A 19,545-nucleotide genomic window follows, 5' to 3' on the forward strand; every position below is an offset into this window, starting at 1 on the left:
TTTTATTGTTTTTATATTTTTCAATATATTTATTTTGTTTGTACAAAATAAAAAAATAATTTTTAATGATACAATAGTCTTCGTTAGGCTTAACATCGACGAAAAATCAACACGAAGAGACATGCAACAGAGAAAAATTTCAGCACGAGATAGGTTAATGTACTTTTTTGTACATAATCGGTTATCCGAACAACCCCATTCCCCAATTGATTCGGATAAACGACACTCTAACTACTGATCATTGGAAACAACTTGGAGAAGTACTGGCAGAGAAAGGTCAAAAGAAACGGTCTTTTTTATCCTCATGATACAAAAAAGAATTTTTAAAAATTATTCTGTATTCTGCTTATAACCCAGGCCTGACATCATCAGATATGGGTTATCAACTGATTGTTCTCAAAAATTAAAGATGGTGCCAAAGTTCAAACCGCAGCACAAGAATAGATTAAACATTTCAAAAAATGTATTTTTGCATTCCTATCCTGAAAAATGTTCTAATTAGTTCAATCTATCACTTCATTATTATTCTCTTTCCCAGTTTTAATGTGACTAAACCAAGATGAAAACTTTCTATGGTTTACTGAAATATATGACGGTTGAAAAAAAAGCAATATAGCCGCACACTTTCTTGACTTGGACATTCAATTAATGAATAATAGGATTTCTTTCAAAGTTTTTTACAAAAAATGCTATGTACCAATGTTCATCCCTGCCAACTCAGAAGATCCTTACTCCTATAAGATAGCAGCATTTAGGGCATTGACTATAAGGGCATTCACCCACCATTCCGAATGGGATGACACCATAGCTGAGCTTGATAACATCCAAGAAATGGCCACGCAACATGGATACAGTGAAAACTTGGTATATAATATAGCACGAATGTATATACAGAGGAGCGCGTGCAATACTCCTGACATCCCAGATGTTCCCCTTGACGGAAATAATAAAAGAAAAATAGTAGAGTACAACCACCATCTTGACAAGTTATACAGAGAAATCTCTTCCCGCACTAATAATAAAATAGCGTACAGTAGGCCAAGATCTATTTATAGCTTACTCCGCAACGGGAAAGCGCACCGGGAATATATTCTATCCCCCTTTGGGATGACAAATTTAATAATAGGTTAGTGTATGTGGGATCAACCAAGCGCTCCCTTCGTAAACGTCTCCAGGAGCATAAGTATGATATAGATAATAATAAGCACACCACCACCCTTTCAACCGTAGCCACAGAACCTGGAATAAAGGTTGATCTACAGAATGCCCGTCTAATTAGGCTATCACACCGTGTAGACCAACTAAGGATTATGGATACCTTAGAAATTTATAAAGCAGGATTAAACAACACATGTATTAACTCCAAAGACGCAGTCAACATATCTAGTGCATGGAAATTTTGCTATGAAGGAACAACCCATAATTAGATGTAATATGGATTTATTACAAGCGCAAATTACGCAAGCTTTGACGTCATCGACGCAAGAGCGTGGTGTTCTATATTTTTGAAAGTAACGTTGACGTTCTAGGATTTGAATCGCATTTATTCGGTTCCTGTTCGATTTTGTACTGTTTGAATTTATTATAACAGTGGCCTGAAGAAGACCCTGGTAGGGTTGAAAACGTTTGCCAAGAAGAATAACACTGGAGATTGAAAGGTTTTTATTCAAGTGGAAAGGTAAGATTCTTTTTAACAAATTCTTTTATCTCGAATTTGGCAGAATATTTGTTAAATGTAAAATTTCGCTTAAAAGAAAATGTACTGTATTCGGATAAACGTAATAAAATCACCTAACTGGCACACAATAAAAATAATTTCTAATAAAATACGCGTTAGTATTTATTTTCTCGATTCTAATGCGCATCTATTTTGATCTTCAAGATTGGGATGTGCATTATAAGCCAGCACAAAGTAGACTTAAATGATGTCTGGTTGGCTGTTTGTTCCTCTCTCCGGTGGGCAATTTGTTATAGACCCTCACACTAATTCGGTTTTTATTTTGAAGCAGTTTGATGGTTTGAATTATAGTAATGCGAATGAACTACGTTCAGCAGACAGGTCACCCGTGAAGCTAAGTTTAAGACTAAAAACGAATCTTATAGGATGAAGATTTCTTTCATTTTAAATAATTGGTAAGTAATTTTTTACAGTACTAGAATTTTTCTTTGCTCCTTTCCACTACTTCAAACAATTGCCACTTCTTTTCCTTTTATGTCTGGCAATATAATGACTCCTTTAACATCATTTGCATGGCAGAAGAAGAAAAACGGGGCACTTGTCTCTCTCTGGGATGGAGTCAAAGGAGGATTTAATACCCAAATGTATATCCGCAATCCAGTAATAAAGTATATATCAATAAGAGTTTCTTGTGTGTTCTAAATTACTGAGAAAAGCCAAAAAATTTTAGGCTTTAAAAATATTTCGATGTATACAAATTATATATGTAAGAATTGTTATATAACTTTGTATATCGTAAAGTATAAATTTAGTGAGCTATTGGAAAAAATAATAGACCTGAAAATTCCCATTGTCGTCTGTTTGTTTGTCTTTCTTTAATTTAAACGAGGTCATTTCGACACAGAGTAAATAGGGAAAGGAGAACACGCGACCAAAAATAAACAAATTTCACTTTAATTTTTACTTAGTTTTATATTAATTTGCATAATAATATACGTTTGTGGCCGCCAGCGCCAGAGATCCTGAATACTGTCTGGCAACACTTGCCACGATCACGAACTCTGTCTGGCAACACTTGCCAACAAGAGTGGCTGGCAACGTCAAAAAAAGAAAAGGCGCAAAAGTTCGTTGGATTTTGTCCGGGTGTTGCCCGAGGATGTCTGTGACAGTTCTAACCTTTTCTAATAAAGTTCTTTTTTGTTACTGTTCGTGTTTGCCTGCTTAATGTTAGATCTAAACATCAGTAGGATCGAATGAAAAACGTTAAATAACACACAAACATATACACACACAAATGTAAAGTTCATTTTTTGTGACGAAGGTCCTGGCTCTTCTGAAATTGTTGTTTTTTGGATAAAGTCGCGTAGTTCATTTGTTGCTTTTTTCTCTTCTTTTTAAAGCAAATGTCGGCAGTAGAAGATCGCATCCGTCTCGTCTTGCTTTTGCACTCCTTTCAAAATCTGGATCATTCGCTTGCTTACAATTTGATCAACGATTTCGGTTACTGTTACCAAACTTTCACTAAGGAAATCTGTAGAGAAATTTTTGGGTTCTTCGTTTTCAGAATCACTATTTTCCAGTTCTGTTTGTTTGGATCTGCCTAGAGGGCCTTCCGGGAGGTCTTTATAAGGGAAACTGGCCTCTATTTAGGCCAGGGGTGGCCAAATTTCAGAAATAATATTTCCTGCCGGGCCACGCACCTAATTTTTTTTTATTTTTTAATTAAAGTAAACAAGCAAGCGTGCTACAGCTTCAACCACATCGTCGCTTCCCAGTAGGTGATATCGTGGTCAAACACTTGCCTGGTTTAATTGTTTATAACAGAGTGCATCAGTTACTTTCAGGCAAACAATGAGGAAAATCTGTGAAGTTATATTAAATTTTTCATTGTATATTTTAAGAAAAATTTTTAAATAGTTTTGCAAATAAAATTAATTTTTTCTTCTATGGTCTCCATTGGTTTTTTTTTTTACTCTTTCCGTCCTGTGGACACTAAGAGGGCCTCTTATAAAAGGCCCGTTATGGGTTCGGCCAGGCCCACAATGGGGCGACCGGGTGGTGAGGGACGGGGCTCGACATATCCGAACGGACCACCCCCCCGAAAAATTCCTGGGGATTCCTTGACCCGTCCGGATGCGATCTCGAGTCCCCCAGAGCGGTAGGCTGCCACCTTTACCGCTCGTCCATCCGGCCGCCCGGTCTCCATTGATTATTAAAAGATTGCAAGTCCCGTTTGGTAAAGTACTTGTCAATAAATGATTATTTTTATTGTTATGTTGTTATTATTATTAATATTAATATTTATATATTATTTATTAATGTTATTAATTTTATTATTATAATATTTTGAAACCTGATTATTGACAAGATGGAGCTACTTCATAAACAAACAAAATCGCTGTTTATTTTTTTTATTGAGAAGCGTGGTATGTAGTATTTGAGAAAATGCCTAAAAGCAATATTGATCAATTAACTTTTATTGATATTGATGAAATAACGTATATTGATACCGATCAAGTGACTTTTATTGATATTGAACAACTAAATTTTATTGATCAAGTAAATTCCACATCTGAAAGAATAAGAGCACCTAACACCATTGTAGACCGTGATGTGAAACGTGAGCAACAACGCCTAAGAAATGCTTTGTCAAGGGACACAAAAACATCATCACAACGTCGATCTCGACATCTGAGAAAAAGAGTAAGTACTGCTTTGTCAAGGGATGCAGAAACAACGTCACAACTTCGCGTACGGCGTTGGAGGAAGAGAGCAGCAGCTGCTGCTTTATCAAGGGACATAGAAACGTCATCTCATCGTCGAATTCGACGTCGGAAGAAAAGAGTAGCAGCTGCTTTGTCAAGGGATGCAGAAACGTCATCCCAACGTCTAGCTCGACTTCAGAAAAAAAGAATAGCGGCTGCTTTGTCGAGGGCTGTCGAAACATCATCCCAACGTCTAGCTCGACTTCAGAAAAAAAGAATAGTGGCTGCTTTGTCGAGGGCTGCCGAAACGTCATCGCAACGTCAAACTCGACTTCAGAAGAAAAGAATAGCGGCTGCTCTGTCGAGGGCTGCCGAAACATCGTCGCAACGTCAAGCTCGACTCGAGCAACAGCGACTAAGAATGGCTTTGTCAAGGGCTGCTGAAACATCTTTGCAACGTCAAGCTCGACTTGAGCGACAGCGAATAAGAACTGCTTTGTCCAGGGCCGCCGAAACGTCGTCGCAACGTCGAGCTCGACTCGAGCAACAGCGAAGAAGAACTGCTCTGTCGAGGGCTGATGAAACGTCGGCACAACACCAAACCTGACTCGAGAACAGAGGCTAAGAACTACCGTGTTGGGGCTGCAGAAATGTAGTCGCAACATCAAACTCGACTTGAGCAGCAGCACAGAAGAATGACCGTGTTGAGAACTACAGAAACATGATTGTGATGTCAAGCTCAACTTGAGCAATAGTGACTAAGAACTGCTTTGTCAAGGTCATGCTTGACTTCATCAACAGCAAGTAGATCTACTTTGTCAAGGGCTACAGAAACAGCATCACAATGTTTAGGGGAAGGCAGTGGGATAAATACATTTCTCCCTTTTCCATATGTTACATATTAACAAGAAGCTCTGACCAACCTGACTGGGACCAAAAGCTGGACTGTTAACTACATAGTTCCACAACATGCTTGACAAGGAACTATCTAGTAATATGTAATTAACATTTAAACTAGTAACATCATAAAATCGCATAAACTTTTTTGGTTAACATTGTGCTTAATGTTTTAAATTTTATATTGTGTCAGTGAAATATAAATTGTAACAAGTTTAAATTACAGTAATTCTTAATTTAAATATAATATGATCTCTTAAACTGTACTTGTGTTCCTTAATTCAGATGCACTAATCACATAATACTTAATTAGTGCTTACATTTATAGATTCAGTTGAAAAATTAGCTGATTTATGTTTGAAATTTATGACTTTTATTCCTAATGAACTAAATATATCTACATTAGTTTGAATTTACAATATAAGATGTTAATTTTAACTATGATCATCTAAAAATTTTAATAAGTTGTAACAGTATAAATCTTAGTTAAAATGTAACAATTCAACTTGGAACAACTAACTAAAGTCATAAGTTATAAAACATTTTATTTTTATTTATAACTCCTTAAAGTTTACAAAAATCTTATACAATATTGTTTGTTAGTTGAAATATCTGGCTTTATTTAGGAAAATATATTAAGAAACAGGACAAAAGACCACTCCTAAGGTATAGTAAAGGCAATTTTCATTTTATTATACAGTATTTATGTACAGTATTATATTCTTTTCATGTTTTCATTTATTATTTAGGATATTTAATTGTTATTTTTTTACCTTAAAATATGTGTATTTGCTGTTTAGGTTTATCAAAATGAGAATTGTTTAGGGTCTGGGAATTGATCAATTCACTTTCCATTATTTCTGATGGGGGAAATTGATTTGGACTTCAAATGATCTCCTGGAACAAATTAAATTCAAAGTACAAGGCATCCCATATTTCTAAAACATTTATTGTTAAAAATTTTTCCATGATCTAATAAATACTGCTTCTTCATACATTATTTTTTGTTTTGCATTAATGCTGAAATCAAATCACTTAAAGTAGAATTGATTTAGAAAATCCAATACAACTGGCCAGCTAAATGGCATTTTATGGAACTTCAGAATTAATTGTAAAATTCATTAATTCATTCTAATTAAGACTAATTACTTATTCTCCAGTTAAGAATTTACCAAAATAATTTTGCTAGTTCAATTTTTTAGTTTACAAAACATTTTACAAAAGTTTTTTGAATTTAAAATCTTCATTTGGATATGTTTTGTCATTATTAGAAATCTTTTTGTTAAAATTATAAAATGTAATAATTTTGAATATTCGTGTCTGAGGCAATTAAGCTGTCAGCCTACCACTGGGGACCTGTAATTGAATTTGATTGGACAAAAAACCCAGGAATTTTTTTGTGCATAGTCTTGTATATACAGTATTATGCCCTCATCTCATCATCTGGTTGCCTCCATTGTGGCTGGATTGTGAGAACCCTTTTCCAAGCCTACCATCTATTGAGAGCTTGTACAGAACACTTTTTTCATGTTTCTTTTTGAACAAATTAAATAAGTAGAATGTTTCTTTATTAATAAAGCAGTATTAAAGATTTTATTATCTGTTAGTAAAAATAACATTAATTTTATAGGGGATAGGAGCTATTACGTGCTCTTAAGTTTCTCTTGGTCCAGGGAATATTCCCTAGCTCCCCTCTCAATGGCCATGGGCCTGGAAGAAGACCTCTTATATCTCTCTTGTTATCATCAATGAGGATCATAATGTGAAGAAAAGTGAAAAATAGAAAGGTATTTTAAATAGAAAATTTTCTAAAATTAGAAACCATTGTCTTATTTAAAAAATTGTTTCATATTAAAGTATATTTTCTATTATAGAAGGATACATGTAAGATTTTCATACTGATCTTACAGTACTTGTATATAATTTGATGATATATAAACAAGGCTTCAGTTGAAGTTTTATTTGTAAGAAAGACAAAAGTACTTTCAATACATTTTCAATTTTTTTGTTTATATATCATCAAATTGTACAGTAGAGTCCTGTAAATTCGACTTAACATAAACTGAGATGATGAGTTACTGAAAATAGCAAGTTTTGAGGCATAGTGACAATGCTGGTCTAAGTAGTGGAATTTTCATAAAGGTGTTGTGTGTGCAAATTCATATATGTGTATCAATAGTGACTATTTGTAATTGTAATTAAATTTTAATTTAAGGAAAAAAAACAAAAAGAGCAAATACTGGTATTCAGTGACTACTTTTGAGTTAGTGACATTTCATGCCATGGCCTTTTGCAGTGGCAACTTGGAAAAAGGGTTATATTCTTTAACATGTGAAATTGATGCTATTATCAAGTGTTGCCAGTGAAGAACAATAAGTTAAGGTAAAAATTAGTTACATGTATTTCTTTTTGTTTAGATGACAAGTTTTACAGAATGTTAAATTATCACGAGTTGAGTTTCTGGAACTCTATTGTATATATTGTAATTATTAGGATTAAAACGTTTATATTTTTTATTAATATATTATAGAATAATTTGTGTAATTTATATATTTATAGATGACTAAATCCAATAGAAAAAAAATGTTGATTTGAATCAATTGTTGGAGCTAATCTATATATATAAAAATGAATGTATGTCTGCTGTCTTTCATGCATTATTACACCATTTATCTGATTGCCATGAAACTTTGTGAAGTTGTTTAATACACTCCTGCAAAGGTTTCTGGCATAATACATTTATCCTATGATAGGTGGCGCACGTGTATACAAGCATTTCATATATAAAGTTGACATGAAAAGCACGTGCATAAGTTTGCTTTATTCGAACTCTTTGTCTTAATGTTTGATTTTATGTTTGAATTTATATTTATGAATGATTCTTGAAGATTCAGCTTATTTTTCGAATTTAGTAAACCTGAAGAAGAACCCAGAAAGAGTTACAAAAACATTTATTCATCACTTACAAGTTAGTGGTACTATGCAATGGTTAGTGGTTGCAATGAGTCTTAATTATTGTTATCCCGGTGTGGTAAGCAGATATCTAAAAATTTTCTAATTAATCTTAGAAGAGAAGGGACATTCTTGCACTTGATAAAACGGGTAAGATCGGCTATAATCTAATAATCTTAATCTTCGCTATTAATACTTTTTTCCCGAGCAATGCCAGGCTCATCTGCTAGTAATAAATACAACTTCCCAACATACACAAGGAATACTTCTGTTAGTTGAATTTTACATAACTTGGGACTGACTATGTAGTAATTTCGGCATATTTATATTTTTAATTGGTTAAAGGAAAAAAAAATTGTTATACAGGGTGACCCAATCAAATATCCCTAGTTTTAAATGTCTGTTAAAAAGTCAACTTCCAGTTTTATCCAAAAAACATATGTTATGTAAAACACAGAAATAATAACTTGAATAAAAACGTGACAGTATTCAGAAAATAAGAACAATTCAGATATGTTAAATTAATTCATGAACACATTATATTGTATAAATAAATATATATTTAATCAGATAAACATATAAAAAAATTATTAAACATGTTGATCAACTGATACAGTGTTCTGACAACTTTCTGCATTCTTCTTCAAGAATACCTTTCCATACTTCGTAATGATGATTCAGTCCATTTTGGGTGTGAAGTTTCATAGAAGAACCCAATGAACCCCAAGAAACTGGGCAACCATAAAATACCCTTTTGATCCGAGAATGAACCAGTGCCATAGAACACCTGAAAATAATAAGCTACATTTAACAAAACACCTGTAATATTTAAATAGAAATAAATTAATATAAAAATATATGTAATAAAGAATTGTTCAAACCTTACAGGAAATGGATCCTGTGGATTTCACTAAATCTGATATTTTGTAGTTCTGATGGTCTTGTTAAAAAAAAGTCTCCATAGGCACAAAGTCAAAAAGTGGACAGTTTTTGAGTTATGAAGCATTCAAGATGCTGTGTAAATGGTGTAATTCATGACTATTGTGAAGCTCTAAATCAGCAGTTCTCAACTTTTTTTCACTCATACACCACCTGAGCCTTCTGTGTATAGACTTGTAGAACTAATAGATCCTTCCTACTACCACTGGTTGAGAACTACTGTACTGCTCTAAATCATTTTCATTAAAAAGTATAAAATATGTTTTCAAACTTCATTGATATTTGGCACATTATCTGGATTTCTTTGTGGGGAAATTTTCATGTGACACATTTGAAGTTTGATTCTGACATTGTTTAGATTCATACTATGCTAGTAGACAGCATGCACTTTTATATGGCACTTGGATGAGGAACTCAATCTGCCAAGACTTGGTAATGATTGAAAGGAACTCTATTGGAACATATATTTTGAAACAAAAACACTTTAGGTCTTCACAATATCTGTAAATCATGCTGTTTTTGCATCTTGGATCCTCTATAACTCCATTTTTTGATTTTGTGCCAATGGAGATGTTTGATCAGGACCATAAGAACTACAAAATATCAAAGATTTGGCCAAATTTACTGGGACCCATCTCTCCTAAGGTTTATGTGGGTCATTTATAAATATGGATTTTTTTTTTGGTGGTATTCATGATTTTAATTTATTCTCCAGCAGCTTGTGCACAACATTGTAAATTTTATAACATTCTTAATGACAACTCCCTTGCAATTTATTTTAGTTTTAATAAATCAATAACATTTATTTGATTAATGCTTTCACGATCTCTCGACTATTATCTTCGGATCTCTTCTACAACACAAATGATTTATATTTGGCATTTTGTTAAGGTGTAATTCTCAAGAATCTCTGAATCAAGGAGTTGGAATATGTAAGTTTTATTTATGCTTACAAACTATTTTCAGATTGAATAGTTTTTGTCACACTTCTTGGTATAGATATTGATTTTTAATATTTAAAAATCAATTTAGGAGATAAAGCAGACAAGAGTGTATAGTTTAATGATAATAAAGATAAAAAATTTTTTATACATAATTAAAGTACAAGATAAAATTGTTTTTCAGTTATTAGCGAGATTGCAGCCAACATTTTCAATGCGAAAACATGTATGTCAGACATTCAGCGCCACCTTCCTGTAAGCCTAGAAGTTTGACAATGGCATTTGGAATGTCGAGCATGATTCCACTAACGTTCCAAATGCCATTGTCAAACTTCTAGGCTTACAGGAAGGCGGCACTGAACGTCTGACGTACATGTTTTTGCATTGAAAACATCAACTGCAACCTCTCTATTACTTGAAATCTGATTAGAGTATTGAAATCATTTTTATGATAATATTTTTTTGATTTTAATATCATCATCATTACAAATTCTTAAAAATTTTAAGAGTATAACATACATATAAAAAATAAAATGTTCAAATTCTAAGACCATAAAAAGCATAAACGATGTGTACATTTTTATAAATTTTATTAAGATTCTGCAGAACATTACCATTTCATTTCAAATTACAGCAGGTACACATTTAAGCACATGCAAATGAGACATGACAAACAGCATTGAGTTATTTGCTGCACAGCCTCAGGACAAGCTGAGCACCACTGATCCATCAAACAGAATTTGTGCTTAGTGTGGTTGTGCTTTAACAGACATTTGAAGATCAGTCTTGCTTGTGTATGATTGGAGTAATGCCAAATGTTTGTCGTGATTTTTGACATGTTAGTCTTCAATCTGTAACCTGAGGCATTCCATATGGTCTTACCATTCCTCATTTATGTGCACATTCAAATGTGTACTTGCCATTACAAGTGTACACACACAGTATGATACGAATTCCTTACAAATAAAATATATATATACACTAAAATACATTAATTCTGCACATATCAACAATTTTTCAATTAATAATAATAATAAAACTTGAATTTACATAGTGCATGGTTCTCTTGTCACATATAATTCATAACCCGTACACAAGTATGGAACAGTAGATGTGCAAGTATCTTTTTTGAAGAATAAATTAGGATCTGTAAATTTAAAATAAGTATAAAAAGAAAAGTTTTTCAAAAGTAATATATAAATTTGATTAATGTTTTTGTTTAATTATCTTTACCAGTCATTTTCCAAGTGCCGCCTCCTTGACTTTGAGCAACAAGATCTATTGCAACCATTACAGCATGCTGAAGAGGATGAAGTTTTCTTAAATCAACAGCAATGCATATAACTTCACTTGTAGAGGGATTTATTACAATTGCTCCAACAGGACTCTGAAATTATAAATTAAAGTAATATTTTCTGAATCATGTTTATTTTACATGCAACATGACACACAGGTGGTCTGCCAAGGGGAAGCCTCCCAGGAGGATTTTCTATGGGAAACTGGCTGTCATTTAGGTGTTATAAACATGAAGAAAACCTGAAAAATTCCACTTGACTAACCTGTTGACAAGGCACAAGCCAACTGGCAGTTAGCTTGTGCCTTGTCAACAGGCTGGCCTATCTGTGGTTCTATCTGAAAAGACTCAGCAGTGGGTCTATTTTCTGAATCATAAAATTATTGGTTTGAAATGTAAAACAATATCTCTACAATACTAATTTAATTAATTATTTCAAAGAACTTGTGGTGGTGCCATTAACAAGACAAGAAAGCTTTTCTTCATTCAAGTTAACTTTTCTTATACTCCTGGAGATGAAAGGTTTTTAATGATTTAGCAGAATGAAACTTTTCATTTTTGTAAAACCTCTCTTTCCACCCTATGGACCCTAAGGTCTTTTAGGTCAATAGGGTGGTCAAAATGGCAAGAATGGTTTGATATATCTGAAACAGACACCCCCAAAAAATTTCTGGGGGTTTTGACTGCCCAGATTCAATTCCAGGTCCTCAGAGTTACCACTCTGATTGATGCCTTAACTCAGCAATCTGCCTATCTATAAAATGTGTTAATTTTATTGTATAGTGTTAATAAATTAATAATAATCAGAAATCTTTCTCTTTTATGAATTTGAAAAAACAGGCCTTATAACACATTACACCTTTCCATGTACATACTGTACCTGTTTTATATGTCCTACTCAATAACAGATGTTTATCAAAAATTTATTAGTATTCATGTTCAGAACATAACTAATACCAATTAATTTTTTTTAAAACTTCCTCTTGCAGATACTATGAAAACTTTTTCTATCCAACATGAGTTCATCTAGGTTCATACTAGAGTAACTAGGTAGGAGGCCTGACATCTAGTTCAAACCACTGGAAATTTGAGGTTCCAACTAGTTTTGAATCTACTTCCTTCAGAAGATCAGGCTGCTCAACCACATGACCATTGAAGTCATGATTATTACTTTGTCTAGCATTAACAACAATAAATATAAGTCATAGTTATGCATATTATAAAAATATTCTGTTGATAGTACAGAATTAACAATTCCTATTTCATATGTGATAAATATTTAAACATAATGACTATTTTTTTGCAGTGGAAAGAAATAGGAAGCTTGTGAATAGACACATTATAATTCAAACTGTTTTAAGGTCAAGATTCTCACAATGTTAAATATTTAAAACTAATTATAACTTAATCAAGTTTCTTACCATATTCATTCTTAACCCCATAAAATCATCCAATATCACATTCTAATTATTAATGCCAGGTGAATGTTTTCTTTATTAATAATAAGCTTAAATTTTCTCAAATATCATAATACAGGATCTTCCAAAAAGAATACTATCATTTTAAATTATTGTAATTATGTTAATAATTATCTGAGAACATTGTCATTTACTGTACATTGACAGTTTTCCATTATTTTATAGTTTCAATTTGCCCATTGCAATTTCTCAAATGTTTGCACCTTATGTCACAAGGCACATATGCAATCAATATTCATATTACTACACTCACTACAGCAAATATATTGTTATTTATCCCATAGCAGCCATAGTTCTACAGCTTCTGTAAATTACTGAAAATTCCAACTTTGCAAACTGCAGAATGCCTTCTCTGCTGTGAAGTCACCATTTTTGTTTACTGTACTTCCTATAGATGGTAGACAAGAATGCAAATGGAAGATGAAACTCAGTTACTCTGTCAATTGGTGTACCGTACATTGCATACGTATCAGATAATAATTAATGTAATTATAGTGATTTAAAATGGTTGCATTCATTTTGGAAAACCATGTATTTTGTTAGAGCTGGAGCATTTTAACCACAGTTAATGATTTATTTTTACATTATTTTTCAACTTGTCTGTGCATAATGTATGGATGTGCTGAATTCTGTAACATAAACAAACTGACTTATGAATAACTGATATATTATTTGTTCATAAAAATCAATTCTTAGATAAAAAGAATTGCTCGTCACTATAAACTTATTATCCAAAAACCTGAAAGAACTTTTTGTTGAATTTTTCCGTCCAATGGCTGGATTATTATTAAATCTATCAAAGACAAGTCTGTCCAAAAAGGATCACCATTTATTTTGCATTCCAGACTACACATACACATTAATGGCGACAGGCCTTCCTTTTTAGGCTTCATGCCGCCAAAAGGTAAAAAAAGTCCTTTAAAAAACACAAATATCCAATTAAAAGTAAAGGAATCGGTGAAGCAGATGTTTTTCTTCTTATCCATTTGGCCAATGGGTGGTTCTGCTTTTTCTCTACTAAAAAAAGTGCTGGAAAATGTAGATTTTGAAGCTGCCCCCTGGCGACGGTACATTTAAAAATTTCTTTTTGTTGGCCAGATGGATAACCACCCATTGGCCAGATGGATAAGAAGAAAGACGTCTGCTTCACCGATTCCTTTACTTTTAATTGGATGTTTGTGTTTTTTAAATGACTTTTTTTACCTTTTGGCGGCATGAAGCCTAAAAAGGAAGGCCTGTCGCCATTAATGTGTATGTGTAGTCTGGAATGCAAAATAAATGGTGATCCTTTTTGGACAGACTTGTCTTTGATAGATTTAATAATAATCCAGCCATTGGACGGAAAAATTCAACAAAAAGTTCTTTCAGGTTTTTGGATAATAAGTTTATAGTGACGAGCAATTCTTTTTATCTAAGAATTGATTTTTATGAACAAATAATATATCAGTTATTCATAAGTCAGTTTGTTTATGTTACAGAATTCAGCACATCCATACATTGTGCACAGACAAGTTGAAAAATAATGTAAAAATAAATCATATTAATTGTGGTTAAAATGCTCCAGCTCTAACAAAATACATGGTTTTCCAAAATGAATGCAACCATTTTAAATCACTATAATTACATTAATTATTATCTGAGACGTATGCAATGTACGGTACACCAGCTGACAGAGTAACTGAGTTTCATCTTCCATTTGCATTCTTGTCTACCATCTATAGGAAGTACAGTAAACAAAAATGGTGACTTCACAGTAGAGAANACATAGTGCATGGTTCTCTTGTCACATATAATTCATAACCCGTACACAAGTATGGAACAGTAGATGTGCAAGTATCTTTTTTGAAGAATAAATTAGGATCTGTAAATTTAAAATAAGTATAAAAAGAAAAGTTTTTCAAAAGTAATATATAAATTTGATTAATGTTTTTGTTTAATTATCTTTACCAGTCATTTTCCAAGTGCCGCCTCCTTGACTTTGAGCAACAAGATCTATTGCAACCATTACAGCATGCTGAAGAGGATGAAGTTTTCTTAAATCAACAGCAATGCATATAACTTCACTTGTAGAGGGATTTATTACAATTGCTCCAACAGGACTCTGAAATTATAAATTAAAGTAATATTTTCTGAATCATGTTTATTTTACATGCAACATGACACACAGGTGGTCTGCCAAGGGGAAGCCTCCCAGGAGGATTTTCTATGGGAAACTGGCTGTCGTTTAGGTGTTATAAACATGAAGAAAACCTGAAAAATTCCACTTGACTAACCTGTTGACAAGGCAAAGCCAACTAGCAGTTAGCTTGTGCCTTGTCAACAGGCTGGCCTATCTGTGGTTCTATCTGAAAAGACTCAGCAGTGGGTCTATTTTCTGAATCATAAAATTATTGGTTTGAAATGTAAAACAATATCTCTACAATACTAATTTAATTAATTATTTCAAAGAACTTGTGGTGGTGCCATTAACAAGACAAGAAAGCTTTTCTTCATTCAAGTTAACTTTTCTTATACTCTTGGAGATGAAAGGTTTTTAATGATTTAGCAGAATGAAACTTTTCATTTTTGTAAAACCTCTCTTTCCACCCTATGGACCCTAAGGTCTTTTAGGTCAATAGGGTGGTCAAAATGGCAAGAATGGATTTGATATATCTGAAACAGACACCCCCAAAAAATTTCTGGGGTTTTTGACTGCCCAGATTCAATTCCAGGTCCTCAGAGTTACCACTCTGATTGATGCCTTAACTCAGCAATCTGCCTATCTATAAATGTGTTAATTTTATTGTATAGCGTTAATAGATTTCTGGTTATTATAAAATTTTTCTCTTTTATGAATTTGAAAACAGGCCTTATAACACATTACACCTTTCCATGTACTGTACATACTGTACCTGTTTTATATGTCCTACTCAATAACAGATGTTTATAAAAAATTGTACAGTCCTTGTACAAAAGAGAAAAATTTTACTTACTCAAAATGTTATTACTCATTTGTAAAATTAAATATACAATACTTTTTATTAATAATTTTTATATATTCCCTTTATATAAAAAAATCAGTATAATTGTTTCTTACATATTACATGTATAATTATCATATCTTTATAATACTATCAGAAGATGACAAGTTATTAATCAATAGTTCAAAGTACAGTGTAAGCAAAATTTAAATGACACAGAAAGACTTTTTAAGTCAAAAAAGTAAGAACAAATAAAAATCCAATTACAAAGTATGATTTTATTCACTATCAAAATACCCTTCAAGAGAAGTAAAATTTATAACTAGTATAGGAAATACATTACTGAAGATCAATGATGCAATGCACTGGAAAAACTAGTAAAGATTTAATAATAAGAATTAGATTATGTAGGATTAAATGCAATCCTACATAATCCAATTCTGTTTATTTATTCAAGAAAATAGCATGTTATGTGACAAATGAAGTCANTTAAATATTTAAAACTAATTATAACTTAATCAAGTTTCTTACCATATTCATTCTTAACCCCATAAAATCATCCAATATCACATTCTAATTATTAATGCCAGGTGAATGTTTTCTTTATTAATAATAAGCTTAAATTTTCTCAAATATCATAATACAGGATCTTCCAAAAAGAATACTATCATTTTAAATTATTGTAATTATGTTAATAATTATCTGAGAACGTTGTCATGTACTGTACATTGACAGTTTTCCAATATTTTATAGTTTCAATTTGCCCATTGCAATTTCTCAAATGTTTGTACCTTATGTCACAAGGCACACATGCAATCAATATTCATATTACTACACTCACTACAGCAAATATATTGTTATTTATCCCATAGCAGCCATAGTTCTACAGCTTCTATAAATTACTGAAAATTCCAACTTTGCAAACTGCAGAATGCCTTCTCTACTGTGAAGTCACCATTTTTGTTTACTGTACTTCCTATAGATGGTAGACAAGAATGCAAATGGAAGATGAAACTCAGTTACTCTGTCAACTGGTGTACCGTACATTGCATACGTATCAGATAATAATTAATGTAATTATAGTGATTTAAAATGGTTGCATTCATTTTGGAAAACCATGTATTTTGTTAGAGCTGGAGCATTTTAACCACAGTTAATGATTTATTTTTACATTATTTTTCAACTTGTCTGTGCATAATGTATGGATGTGCTGAATTCTGTAACATAAACAAACTGACTTATGAATAACTGATATATTATTTGTTCATAAAAATCAATTCTTAGATAAAAAGAATTGCTCGTCACTATAAACTTATTATCCAAAAACCTGAAAGAACTTTTTGTTGAATTTTTCCGTCCAATGGCTGGATTATTATTAAATCTATCAAAGACAAGTCTGTCCAAAAAGGATCACCATTTATTTTGCATTCCAGACTACACATACACATTAATGGCGACAGGCCTTCCTTTTTAGGCTTCATGCCGCCAAAAGGTAAAAAAAGTCCTTTAAAAAACACAAATATCCAATTAAAAGTAAAGGAATCGGTGAAGCAGATGTTTTTCTTCTTATCCATTTGGCCAATGGGTGGTTCTGCTTTTTCTCTACTAAAAAAAGTGCTGGAAAATGTAGATTTTGAAGCTGCCCCCTGGCGACGGTACATTTAAAAATTTCTTTTTGTTGGCCAGATGGATAACCACCCATTGGCCAGATGGATAAGAAGAAAGACGTCTGCTTCACCGATTCCTTTACTTTTAATTGGATGTTTGTGTTTTTTAAATGACTTTTTTTACCTTTTGGCGGCATGAAGCCTAAAAAGGAAGGCCTGTCGCCATTAATGTGTATGTGTAGTCTGGAATGCAAAATAAATGGTAACCCTTTTTGACAGACTTGTCTTTGATAGATTTAATCTGAAAGAACTTATTTCACGACTTATCTGAATGAAAATGTCGGTTTAAAAAATTCCATATTGTATGCATATAACTAATTATTACACTAATATAATAAAGAGGTAATGTTTGTATGTAAGTTTGGATGCAGCAGGTAATCTCCAAAACTACTCATCCGATTTCAAAAATTTTTTCACCAATATTTAGAATGGAACTTCAGGGTGGACATAGGCTGTATATTATTCCGTTAAACATGGGGGATGGACAGTTCTTTATGGTTAGCATTACGGGGAAGGCTTACCGTAAAGAACTCTGCTTCTATTTATACTATTTTAAATGCGGTTTTTTGCATTTTTGATTGCATTTTAATAGAGTACGTCAANTTGATGGAATTGACAATTGTTTGATTTTGAACTGCATAGTGATAGGAGGTGTTTCTTACAATTTTCCCTTTGTAAAAATGTATTCTTTATTACTCACCTTTCTCTTTTTCAATGATGAGGATTTTGTTTGCCTTCCCATATACCACCTATTACTACTACAACCATCACTGTTCACTGATTCCCAAAACTAGATAATTAATTATCTTACTGGGCTACAATTTTCAAATTGCAGATCTATACATTCCCACTGTCCTTCATTAATTCTTGAGAATGGAGTTAGGTAGATGAAAATTGAGATCAAGTATGAATAGCTTAGGGAATAGAGTTCTCCGATTAACTATATACAAACTTCCAGTTTGGACTGGAAGTCATATGATTTCAATTCAAAAAATGTTTTCCAGAACAGAGCTAGATGACTGGCATGACTTGACTGTTACCACGAGAAGCATGATGTACAGGGGCTGGACACTGCTAAAATCTAGATGCGATATAGAGATTAGAGACCAAACACCCAATAACTATATACAAACTTTCAGTCTGGACCAGAAGTCACATGATTTTTTTAAAATTAAAAGATGATTAAAATTTGCAGTCCAGCATTGTGACAAAATCACAATAATTAATTCTTTAATGTATTTATTTTTAAATTTTAAGAAATGACTAGAATTTGTTTTCATTACTCTTAAATATGATAAGCAAGCTCACATTTCTTTAAATCTTTCATATTAGAAGTGTTTTGGGTCTTAGAATTTTGGTGATGTTTTTGTGATCAAAAAATATGCCTTAGAAACATAACTTATTTATATCATTTAGCCTGTGTAGAATTGGTTTCATTGCACAGTAGGGCACTGATTATAAGAAAATCAACTATCTGAAATTGATTTCAGTGAGTACTAATTCCAGAAATTATGAAGTTTTAATGTAATAATAATTGTTGGCAATTTATTGGCTCATTATTGAGATATTAATTTTACTATTCTGCATTTTTTATTTTAAATTCAAAGTTTTTTTTAGTGTGCTGTAAATTGGAAAAGACTAATGATTGCTTTTTTAATAGACAATTTTCTTGTTATTTCTAATTATTTCTGTGTATTAAATTTCTATGCCTTAATCTTTGTACTATAAACATACTATACTTTTTTCTAGTACAAAAAATAGAGTTAAAATTAATATTTTTACTTGATTTTAAGATTTACAGTACAGCGTCATTTATCCGAAACGTCTGTTATCCGAAAGCATTCCAGTTGGCAAATTTAAATTTTCGCTAGTGCTGTGGCGCTGCAATCTTCGGCTATTTCTTGGGCTACTCAAATATTTTACGTTTTTGATACTAAATTAACATCTAAAGTATAATTTTTTATTGTTTTTATATTTTTCAATATATTTATTTTGTTTGTACAAAATAAAAAAATAATTTTTAACGATACAATA

General features: G+C 32.2%; 2 protein-coding genes across 2 annotated transcripts in view; one reads left to right on the forward strand and one right to left on the reverse strand.

The window, feature by feature from the left end:
- Positions 1-4,037: 4,037 nt before the first annotated feature.
- LOC111614561 (inner centromere protein-like) lies at positions 4,038-7,423 on the forward strand. The gene is made up of 3 exons (XM_023355931.1): positions 4,038-5,946; positions 6,911-7,067; positions 7,155-7,423. Exon 1 carries the CDS (start codon positions 4,124-4,126, stop codon positions 4,988-4,990), a length of 867 nt encoding a protein of 288 aa, XP_023211699.1. The 5' UTR covers positions 4,038-4,123; the 3' UTR covers positions 4,991-5,946; positions 6,911-7,067; positions 7,155-7,423.
- A 1,247-nt stretch (positions 7,424-8,670) lies between these two features.
- The window catches only part of LOC111614558 (probable inactive tRNA-specific adenosine deaminase-like protein 3), a 25,997-nt gene continuing 15,122 nt past the window's right edge, over positions 8,671-19,545 (reverse strand). Inside the window, exons 8-12 of the mRNA XM_023355928.1 lie at positions 14,832-14,985; positions 14,637-14,745; positions 11,346-11,503; positions 11,163-11,259; positions 8,671-9,019 (exon numbers count right to left, since the gene is read on the reverse strand). Of these exons, the coding sequence (XP_023211696.1) occupies positions 8,836-9,019; positions 11,163-11,259; positions 11,346-11,503; positions 14,637-14,745; positions 14,832-14,985 (702 nt within the window). The 3' untranslated portion in view covers positions 8,671-8,835. The remainder of the gene's footprint in view (positions 9,020-11,162; positions 11,260-11,345; positions 11,504-14,636; positions 14,746-14,831; positions 14,986-19,545) is intronic.

The sequence above is a fragment of the Centruroides sculpturatus genome, unplaced genomic scaffold (genome assembly GCF_000671375.1).
Source record: "Centruroides sculpturatus isolate CEXI.00-Female unplaced genomic scaffold, Cexi_2.0 scaffold1993, whole genome shotgun sequence".
NCBI classification, from domain to species: domain Eukaryota; kingdom Metazoa; phylum Arthropoda; class Arachnida; order Scorpiones; family Buthidae; genus Centruroides; species Centruroides sculpturatus.